Consider the following 11,543-nt stretch of genomic DNA (forward strand, 5'->3'; position numbering starts at 1 on the left):
TTATGATTTCAAAACACAATGTGAAATTATATCTATAATATAATTTGTGATATTGTATAAACAGAGAAACATGTACACAAAATAACTAACAACAACAATAATAACAAAACAATCAAAAGTAATAATTATCCATTCAGGATTTTAGAATTGTTAAATAATAATAATTACCAATAGTTAGAATTGAAATTAAGTTAAATCACTTTTTGTAAATAAAAAATTAAAAGTTAGGAATAAATATTAAAAGTTTTATAAAATTATAGAATTATAGTCAACTGCTTCAAGTTACCGCCACTTTCACTTAATGGACTTCATGTTCTAAAATTTGTATTGGATTGGTCTATTATGAATACCAAAATGGAGAATGGACTTCCATTCAAATGAATGGACTTCATGTTCTAAAATTTGTATACATTTCTGATATATGTATCATGTATTAATAATATTGATAATATTTTTCCATTTATATAAGAGTGTATGTAATATAATGTTGATCTTCTATAAGTATAGAAATGGAGTTAATAAAACGAATAGAATTCATCTTCTAAAATTTTTTAGATACTACGTTACTTTTCCACTGTAAGACTTATATACATTTGTATAAATGTCATATATATAATTAATATAAAATATGGGGGGCTACTCACCCGTCATTGCACCACTAATGCTGGGTCCACTGAAGTGTGTATCTCTGGTGGTTGAAGCTTCTGAAGCAATCGTTGCAACAGAGTTTTTTTGTTGCATTGTCGATGTTTGTGCTGTTATCTGACGTTCGGCTGTTGAAGAACGAGTTGTTGCAGTTAAAGAACCTGTTGTAGTGACTGTTGTTGTCGCTGGTGGTGACCTCGTCTCACATGAATTTTGCTTAGATAATGTAAGTCGTTTCTTAGTCGGTGGTGCGTCTTCAGTATTGCATACATCAGTTGCACTTAAAGTTGTATTTGTTGCTGTTGTTGTTGCTGTCCCTGTTGAGTTGCTCAGTGCTGTTGTGACGGCATCGAAACAGACATCGACCAATGTGGCTTGTGTTGTTTGCAGGCCAGCAATATCTTTAATATCAATCCAGCTAGCACCGATCTTATCACCTTCGGTTAAAGGTAAACTAAGCACACGCGTGTCTTTATCGTCAACAATATGGAAAGCCTGTGTAGGTTCTATCTTCACAATGATTGGTTGATGACTTATAATTTGTTGCTGCGATTGCTGCTGTTGTTGTTGTTGCTGCTGTTGCTGTTGTACACCTGCATGAAATGCTTGTACAACGCCATCAATATCTGTTAGCTGTTCCTGATTGCTATTTATTTGCTGTTCGATTTGTACTGCACCGGCAGGAATTAATATTGCTTCAGTGCTTGTTGAAGGCGAAGCAGCGTTGGTCGATGTTGTTGCCAGCAGCAATTCTTCACCGGTTGCCGTCTTACGTATCACATCGAACTTTAGTATTGTGCACTTATCCGTCTGCTGATATTGATGCTGCAATTGTGGCCGCTGTTGCAACTGTGCGTAATTCTGTACGTTACGTAGAAATGCGGTTGATAATGGTTTTGTTGTTGCTGTTGCAGCGGCGGCGGTGGTAAAGAGCAGCGGTGGCGATGTAGCCTTGTTAGAAGTAGTTATAGTTCGCACTATGTTGGCTGTGGTGGCAATTGTTGTTGCTGTCGCTGCTACTGTCGCAACACTCGATACTGCTGTGGCTGTTGTTGTTGCTGTTATTGGCGCTGATGTCGGCAACGGTATGATTGATATGGATGGTAGTTTGTTGCGAAAATTTTCACTGTTGCTGTTGGCAAGTGAGCTATTGATAATGTTGCTGACTGCGGCAGATAGTGTTGATTGTGTTGTTGGCGTGGTTGTGCCCACACCTTGAGGTGGCACCACCTGTTGATTTTTTGACCTATCCGTTGTGACGCTTTTTTTGTCTTATTTAATATAAGAATTTAATTGATACTATATATTAGAGTATCAAAAATGTTGTTTATCACTGTGATATATTTGAATAATATATAATTAAACTATATTCTTCAAGTCCAGAAGTACTTATATAAATTCAAAAATTTATTTTTGTTTTTTTGATTTTTTGTTATTTCTTTAAGTCTTATATTTCATATTTGTGCGTAGTTTGAGATATTAATATATTAGACACCTTTCTTGAGATAACTTAAGAACTCTATATTAAATCACTAAGTTCATTTTAATCTTTGTTGTGTTGTAGATTGCTTGTTTGAGTGAGATTCTTTATTGTTCTTTTTCTTTATAACGTTTTTTATATTATAAAATTTATATTTAATTTTATATATTAATTGTTTTGCCTTATAGGCTGCATAAGCTAACCCATAGGTATTCACATTTATTAGAATAAGTTGTTTAGAGAGAATAATATCTTTTGCTGTCTATCACAGCACTATTGTTTATTTTTTTGTTCTAATTAAACACCTTTCAAGTAACTTTAAAAATCCTTCTTAAACGATTTTGATGGTAATATGATCGTTTCATTTCTCACGTAAAGACAATTCTACTAATATATATAGTAGGAGGCGATCATTATAAATATCCTTAAAATTTCTTTGATAATTATCGTCTTCCACTTTTTACTTTCTTTACGATTGTATTCTTAAAAGCTTGTTTTATGAAGACTGCATATATGATGTATTACTGAACAATCATTTTTTAAAATGATGATTTACTGCTGATTTTTCCTAGATATATGTTTGCATAGAAATCTCTCCGACATATGTTGTCATTCTACTACTTATATTATCTTTCAAATTCAGTGCCTTATGAGAGACATATGTATAGTTGACCATAACAATTTTTTTCACTTATGTTATCACACTTTCAGTGAGTTTTATGAGATAAATGCCAATATGGTTATATATAACCCAATAGTTTTCAAATAGGTTTCTTGATATCGGAGCTACTTTTCTATCACCTTATTAGGTTATTATATGAGACAACCTTAATTTTGATTACGATATTGCCAGTGGTTTTTAATAGGTTATTTTTATAGTATTTTCTAATAATTTTTCCATCATCTCATAAGTTAGTTTTATCAATCACCTGTCAATATCAGTGAATCGTTTATATAGTTTTATGAACTATCTGCCAATATCGACTGTGAATGTCTTATTTATGAATTACTTTCCCATCACAGCATTAATTAATTTTATGATTTAGCTACCAATAATGTATTTTGTATTGCCAATGGTTTTCTGTATGTATTATATCTGAATTACTTTTTGATTACTCGATTAGTGATTAGTATCAGTCGGGTGTTAATTTCTTTTTCGATATTTTAAGTAATTGTCAATGTATTTCAGTACCAAATTACTTTCCCATCATCCCAACAATTAATTATTTTCATGCATCAGCTACCAATATTGATTAACGTTTTAATTAGTTTTATGACTCAACTATCAATAACGTTTCCGAAATGGGAGTGATTATCAATACGTTTCTTAAGTGTCTTCGATTTTTACACTGCTAGTATCTTCTACTAGTTTCTTATGGGTCTTATTTTCGATTTACTTTTCTATCACACCATTAGTTAGTCTTATCACTCAGCTACTAATGATATTTCCGATATAATAGCCGTTTTTAAAAAGTTTCTTGAATGTCTTATTTCCGAAAACAGTAGTTTTTAATAAATTTCTTGAATTTCCGTATTACTTTCCCATCACTTCTTTAGTTAGATATATGAGATTTTGTCAATTTCAATCATGTCTTTATAGAGTCTAATTTTGCGAACTAAGTTCCAATATATGTTCCAATTGATAGGTCTGATTGTTTTTTTATAGTAGTGATTGCCTTTAAAGTGTGGTAAAGATTTATTGTCCTCACTGAAGTGCTTTGGGTCTTCTTTTAATCTTTTACTTAGTTTTTTATATTTTTAGCAGATATATAGTAGAGTCCATTGTCTTAGAGTAATACTTATGACTTTTAAACTCTTATTTATAGATTGCTTTTCTTTTCTTCTTTTTATATATTGATCTTATTGATTCGGTTTACAGTTCCGCATCATCATCATAAATCTAAATATTGATATTTATGTTTACGGGATTAACTATTGTTTTGAAGGATACTCTAGTCTACTCTATTGGACTAGCATTCAATGAAGATAACTGATTTTATTGTTGTTGTAAGTGTTGAAGTTAGGGTTTAAAATTAGGGTCTGCTTGCAGTTAATCCTTTCTTTGGATTAAACTTCTCATTCAAGATGATTTTGTACTTGCGCTTTGTTGTTGTATTTATTATGTCTTAGGGTCTTTATTTTCTTTCCTTTTTTGTTTTGTTTATGTTGTTTGTGTTCGTAAATGCAAAATACAGAGTTGCATTTTAGGTATATTTTTTTTTTTGATTTTTTTTTGTGACTTTTATTAATTACGAATATGCAATATGCAATCTGCAATCTGCAACATGCAACATACAACACGATTTGTACACGAAATTATAGAATTAAATCTCCGATTAGTCGAATCAGTTGCACCAATTGTAAACAAGGATATAAACTTGTGTGTATAATTTTTTATTTTAAAAACAAATTATTTATTTTCAATAATTTTTTTTTATGTAAACAATTTAAATTTTTTTTTTGTTAATAAGTGTAGAAGCACAACATTTAAAAAAATAAAAATCAGCCTTTTAAGTGCACTTAAGAGCGATTTCAACGCGAGAATTGCTTTGGCGAAATTGCTGCTTGCGTGGGTGTTCGAAAAACGGTTTCGGACATGAGTCGTTTCGAATCGTATTGAATTTTTCGTTTAATCGCTTTACATTTGAAATGAAAATGAATACATTACTTTTAAAAATCAGTCGTGTTTTTTTATTTATGCTTAGTGTTGCGTTTCAATAGAGTTCAATACATGTATTTTGATATATATATGTGTATATATTCGAGTTGTATTTAAGATAAAATTTTTTTTGTTCTCATAAATGTCTTCTGTATATGGTTGCAGTTCCATCCGTGCTATCTTTCGTGGTTCAGAATTGCAGTCTACACGTTTTCTGTATTGCACAAGTACTACTTTTGTGTATCCTGCTGCTGCATGTTTGTGTGGATTAACACTGGCAACATAAGAATCTGTTGGTACACATAAATGCAATGAAATGCGCAGCGCTCCATGCGAGTGGGCTATGGAACGAGTAGAAATGTCAAAATAATTGGAAGTGTGCCGATTTCGCTGTCGAAGCCGATGTCTTTGCCTTTACCGTTGTCGTTGTCGCTGTCGTAGTCGTGGTCGTGGTCGTGGTCGTAGCCGTTGCCGATGTTCCGTAACATCTCACTAGTGCATTATATTCCACCACTTCTTTTATTTTGAATTATATTTTTTTTTTTTGCTTTTTGTTTGAAGTATATAACTTTTACTTATTCACAATTTCAACAAAAACACAATAATCGATTTTTACATTTTCCGAGTGATTGCTTTGAACTGAAATCCATTAAAAATTATAATCACATCTGGTCGTCACAATCTCAGAATGTCACAACAGATCAAATAATATTTTTATATCAATAATATTCATACCGAAATATATAAAATATATTTTTATTTAAAAAAATCAGTGTTTTTAGTCGACACTTTAAGCACACAATGAACATAAACAAAACTCTACAACCACTGGCAGCGCACACAGCACATCCAACAAGGACACCCTTCCAGGATATTCCATTCCAATAAGACGACGGCAATGCAAAACGGGGGATGTGTACGTCGAAATGTACGGAAAATGAAAAACGAAAAAACTTTTCAAAGCCCAAACACAACAAAACCTAGTGAAAGTTTTTCACTACGAATTTCCTTTCACAAACGAATTTCCAATCGGAAAATATTTTCTCTATATTTTTCCAACACTTCACATATCTGGTTTTTCTCTTAATAAACTTAAATTATTTATTTGAATATAAATTTTTTTTGAATTTAACAACTTAATCCTTTCACATATGCAGTTTTATTTAATTTTATTCTATTTATTTTTTTTTCTTCCTTTTTTTTTGTTGTGAATCCTTCGTGTGTTGCTGCGCTGTTCCACATAAAATCTGTGACTGGAAATGGGAAAATGTATCGCACTTCAGCGCATACGTTACAAAACACAGAAAATAGGACTCGTCGTTGGAAAATAGGGTTAGTAGGCATAATGCCAAGTGCATAGTCAGGGAAAACTGGAAACCGGAATGGCAACATTTTCCACCCTTAATACCAGGTGTTGTGCCACATCCTCACACAATGCAATAAGAAAATATGTGAATATTTTTTTTGCTTCTTCTTCTATTTTCATTTAACAATTTTGATTACGTATTTTTCACTTAACAAAGGACTTAAAGGACTCTTCGCATAAGCAGCGCAATTAAAAAGGGATAAAAAAAAGGAAGCAAAAAAGTTGTTTTGGGATTCTTCTCTGCAATAAAAAGGATTTCCTTTGGGTTTCAAAACAGGAAAAAAAAAACAGAAAACAATGGTAGATGAAACTGCACTGCGATTATATCGATGCAGTACGAACCTGTACGTACCACAGGTTTATTGATCTTTAACAAATTAAAATTCAACGGCATATACCATATGTACGTTTTAATAGATGATGATAATAATTACCGCCAGTAAAGTGTTCAAAATTTATGTACTTATGTCGGATTTTAAGAGGTATTTTAGGAATTCGTAGTGGCACTTTAGGAATTCGTAGTGGCACTTTAGGAATTCGTTGAGGCATTTATGAATTTAAAACTACGAATTTAATTGCTTCGTAGTTAAAATCAAATTAAATTGATCATCAAATTAATGTCTTTTTGCACGAATTATTGTTAGAGTTACAGATAGAGGAAATTTTGGTGTTGAGTAATCTACAATTAGTCTATTATTATTTTATGTGCCTCATGGCAACTAAAATTTTATAGATTTAATTAGCTCTATACGTACTTCTTTTTTATAGGTCTAAATAAATTAAGCTTTAATTACTCCACTAGTTAAGAGTAGTGTATACATATATAATGTTACAACCGACATTATTGGATAAGTTACGGAAATTAGGAGTAATGAAAACAAATATATATAATTTCAGAAATCAGATAACTTAGGTTTTCTTCACAATAAACTTGATGAGTAAATCTTATTAATTTAAGCAATTAATCTTATAAACTGAAAAAGTTAATCTTATGCTCCTTAAGATATATTTATATCGACAAGCTAAGTCATATACATAAGTATATGAAAATAGATATGTTAGTATACATATATTCCAAAATTGCTATTGATGTATAAAGATATATACACATATATGTAAAGATAGATATGCTAATGTAAATACAGTCCAAAATTGATATCGGTATATAAAGAGATATGCATATGTAAAGGCATATACTAATATATATAAAATTATTAGAACAAACGATTACGCTTATTTCAGTAACCAAGATAGAAGACAACGAGCTTCGCTTATAAAGCTGAGAGCTACGAAAGCCAAATGTGACTTTTCCAGTCAAACAAGTTGATGTCCCGTTTGGTAGCAATCAAGCGATTAAAGATACGGAGATATATCTCCATATAAAAGAAAATATGGATATATAAACGCATATATTACAATATATATATTCTAAAATTGATATTATTTTGATACATTAAAGAAACTAAAAGTAATATATGCATACATGTGAAAAATTTCCTAACTGATATAACTTTGATATATAAAAGAAAATTCTTTTAGCTCAACACTTTAAATAATCAAGAACTTCAGAGAATATTAGAAAGAAAGTCGGTCCACAATATCAATAGAACATATACTTTGTAAGTACAAAAATTGAAACCTATAAGAAAAAAGAGAGCAAGAATGATTCACAACAAAAAATAGTTGGAATATTTTAAATGAAGTAATCTTAATTATTGTCAGATCGTCTTATATTCCAAGACAAATACGTGAGTTTTTAATTGTGTAATTATATATATATATATATTAACAATATGTTATTGCAAATAATCACACTTACAACATAGACTTACTTTATCACTTACTATTAAAATTGTCAAGATCACCACAAAATAAATATATCTATGATCGAGAACTACAACCTAGTAAATGTTCTTATATATTTATTCGTTTTCTATATTTATCTTTTCAAGTTTGCAACAAAAGTCAAACATATACGTGGTATGACTTTACTGTTTACTATTCACACAGTAAATAATTGCAATAAGTAGGCGAACAATCCCATAACAATTAGATCAGCTATTCGATTCTGTAATCTTAAAATATTTATCAAATAAGGTGGTGAAATTCCAAGTAAGTCCATTGTTTCGCCCCTTCAATTACGATAGGCCATTATTACTCAGTATAACAGAGTTAATCTTGTTCACAGCTGATCTTTCAAATTATTGTAGATCTAAGCTAGCATCCTAACAGGTTAATATCTTTTAAGATAGAATATTCAAATTGGTTGAGACTTTTATTCATATTCTTTGGGATTGGGATGCTTTAATCTAGCAGTGACTAGATTAGCCATTCAATTTTGTGAACTGAAATCTATTTTTGGATGAGTTGGTGTACAGAATAGTCACTTAGTCTAGAATATATTGGAAAGAATAGTTATTGGCGAGACACTCCAGGTAACCGCGAAGATATAGAGTTGTAGAAGAATGGAGCATCACTACTCAGTAGAACAGAATTAATATTGTTAACAGCTTATTCAATTATTATGGACGTAAAATATCATGCTAACAGAATGGATATTTTGGAAAATATGAAGTTGTCTCGACTTCGATGCGGATGAGATCTATAGTCACATTCTTTGTGATTTTTTAGCTTTAATCTACAATACGAGGGGAATACTGAGTTCACTGACAATAAGTTAGCTAACATTTTATCTCCCATTTGAAGGACATGACTTCTTCTTCTGTTTAGCTTGAACATTTATTCATATTTTTTTTCTTATTATTTATTTCTAATCTCAGCTAACATATTTATGATTAAGTAAAACTTTATACCACATCCGATTAGACTGGTTTAAAAAAATTGTTAGTGCGGCAACATTTATGAAATAATTATGGTAGGTTGTAAGATGGAGAACCTGCAGAAAACTACACACTATGTTAATACTATTAAATATTGGTTTAATTCGCTTAAAATTTTGCTTTAACTTTAAGAAGTGTTCCCAAAAACCACTGATAATAAGCATTTGGCAATACTGGAATATATCAAAATGTTAAATGATGTATTGTTACAATCCAGGATTTGTTTAAAAAGCACACAGAATAATATAAATAAAACTTGAAACTTGAATGATTATTATTTTCAAATATTTATTTTCTCCGTCTGTATATAATCTACATTCTGAGATATAAATAATCGTATATGCACACCTTTAATAAAATCTCCCTAACTTTTTACATGAGTAAAGCTGTTAACCCTATCTGCAAGTTCGATATAATCATCTAAATCATTACAAAGCGCTTTTTCCAAGGCTTGAGTATGGAGATGCAAAATGATCTCTCATCACACATTTTGTAATTGATTAGGTGTGATTTTGTCATTAAGGGAACTACTAGATATAATTTGAAATTGGGCTGGGCTGGGAATAGTTCAGTATTTTGAGATTAAGATCTCTAGACACATATTTTGTAATTGTCTGACCTTGACGTAAGCTATAAAGAGTTTACTAGGCTGGAAGTAGCTGCTCACTAGTGTAATCGAAAAACACTCTTACGGCTGATGCTAGAGACTTTAAAGTTATTACTATAGGCAGCTATTCCCTGCCTTCCATCCGGTATTATACATAATGGCCCATACTTATACTATGAGATGATATCCAAAAAGTATTTTACCCAATAATTATAGACAAACAGCATCAGGGTAATCGAAAAACACACTTACGACTGATGCCAGGTTATGACCAAATGATCAATTTTGTTGACTTTAAGTTTTGGACCAAGGTTTTAACTTTTATCATTCTTAAGTTAGCATTGCGACTTAAGTTACGACTGTAAAATAAGTCCTAAGGATCACATTCTTGGATCAGTTCCAAACTGCATAGTAGATCTTGTTAAATATTGACATGGTAGAAGTCAACCAATGCGAAAAAATTTAAATAAATTAATAATATTGGACTTCTGAGTAAAAATATATGTATTAATACAATACTCTAACAAATTAAATATACCATACATATGTAAATAATTTTTTCATATATATATGTTCATTTTAGCTTTTTTTTCTGAAAAATTCTGTGGTTTGCTTTATTTTTCTATTTTTGTTAGTACCAACTTCAAATTGAAAATCATACTTAAGTTTTATTATTGGTTATTATAACGAAATATTTTCAAGCAATTAAGAAAAATATGTATAATATATTCAAATGAAGTTTTTCTAAATGCAAAACAAGAAATACTCGTGCATGTACTTGAACAACATACCACGCCTTATCAAATATTTAGTGAACTCTTGACTGCAAGAACAGCATGACAGGCCGTTCTGTTCTATGCTGTAGACATGACCAACTTAGAACACTGATTTGCTGCCCCTCACAGCAGCCCATAGGCACATAAATAAGAAGCATTCTTAGTACGGGTACTAACAGTCGCTCTAACTGAAAAGTTCTGTGTACTTGTCCTAATTTCTCGTCGCGAACTGCAGTTGCAACAACTTGCAACAACAGTTGTTGCTGTTGTAGTTACAGCCGCAGCTACTGCACCAGCTCACAACTCACAGTCTACAGCTCAACATTCGCGTGCAACTCTCATCAATTTTCAAATTACATTATGAGTACGTCGATTACAACACTCGTCTCGTATCTGATAAAAACCCAACAACACACATGCGATACAAACATAAATCATGTATTTTTCACAATTCTTCTTCGTTTGCGCTTCCAAGTCGTCTTTGGTTCTAAGTTAGGCTTGTTCTGGGGCTCTTTCGTCGAATTGGCGTGTTCCAGCGTAGAAGAATTATAAATTCTTTTTTCGTACTTGTTTGCTGAAGTTTTGTTTGTCGGTTTGTCTGTTTGTCTCTTTGCTTGTTCGCTTGTTCGCTTGTTTGTGTTCTGAACTGAAACCTGTTAGTTTAAACATAGTAAAAGTCCCGTAATAAAGCCCCAGTTATTCGTGGCTGAAACCTGTTATGCCGAAGTGTAGTCTGCGGAGTACCGTTGCTTTTCGATTCTTTGTTGCGCAACTGTGTTGCAAGATTAGTTGCGACCGGTTTATTGCAACAAAGCCGCTACAGCTACCATTCTTGAAGAATTGAAATGTACGGGTACATGCCTGAAGCAAGAAGACTCTGCCCAGTAACGCGCGGAAAAAGAGAAGTAACGTTAGAATAAGAAAAACACAAGAGTAGCATCTTAATGAAGAAGATGCATGGCCTTATATCAACACACAGTACACAATTACATGAAAATTAATCGTAATTATTTAAAAATATTTTTCTTAATATTTTAGATCATGATGAGCCATAATAATACAATTGAAGTATAGTGCTTAAAGTATAGTATAGTATGCTTAAAAAAAAATAATAAACATATTTCATATATATAACATTTGTAATTAACTAACATATATGTATAACTAATA

The 11,543-nt window shown here is 31.3% G+C and overlaps 2 protein-coding genes across 2 annotated transcripts in view; both read right to left on the minus strand.

Annotated features, from left to right (window-relative positions):
* The window catches only part of LOC119683146 (probable nuclear hormone receptor HR3), a 65,568-nt gene extending 64,446 nt beyond the window's left edge, over nt 1–1,122 (minus strand). Inside the window, exon 1 of the mRNA XM_038096759.1 lies at nt 645–1,122. Within this exon, the coding sequence (XP_037952687.1) occupies nt 645–741 (97 nt within the window). The 5' untranslated portion in view covers nt 742–1,122. The remainder of the gene's footprint in view (nt 1–644) is intronic.
* Nucleotides 759–6,699, minus strand: LOC119674942 (ras-interacting protein RIP3-like). Its single transcript, XM_038086099.1, has 3 exons — nt 6,585–6,699; nt 820–1,916; nt 759–773 (listed from the first exon to the last, which is right to left on the minus strand). The coding sequence occupies exons 1-3, from the start codon at nt 6,697–6,699 to the stop codon at nt 759–761; spliced, it is 1,227 nt and encodes a 408-aa protein (XP_037942027.1).
* Between the last annotated feature and the right edge of the window lie 4,844 nt (nt 6,700–11,543).

Source organism: Teleopsis dalmanni, chromosome 2, assembly GCF_002237135.1.
Source record: "Teleopsis dalmanni isolate 2A chromosome 2, ASM223713v2, whole genome shotgun sequence".
NCBI lineage: Eukaryota > Metazoa > Arthropoda > Insecta > Diptera > Diopsidae > Teleopsis > Teleopsis dalmanni.

Coding starts and splice junctions, on each gene's coding strand:
- LOC119674942 (XM_038086099.1), bottom strand. CDS start 6,699: ATGCCTCAACGAATTCCTAAAGTGCCACTACGAATTCCTAAAGTGCCA. Junction 1,917..6,584: donor TTTTGAACACTTTACTGGCG/GTAATTATTATC, acceptor ATATTAAATAAG/ACAAAAAAAGCGTCACAACG.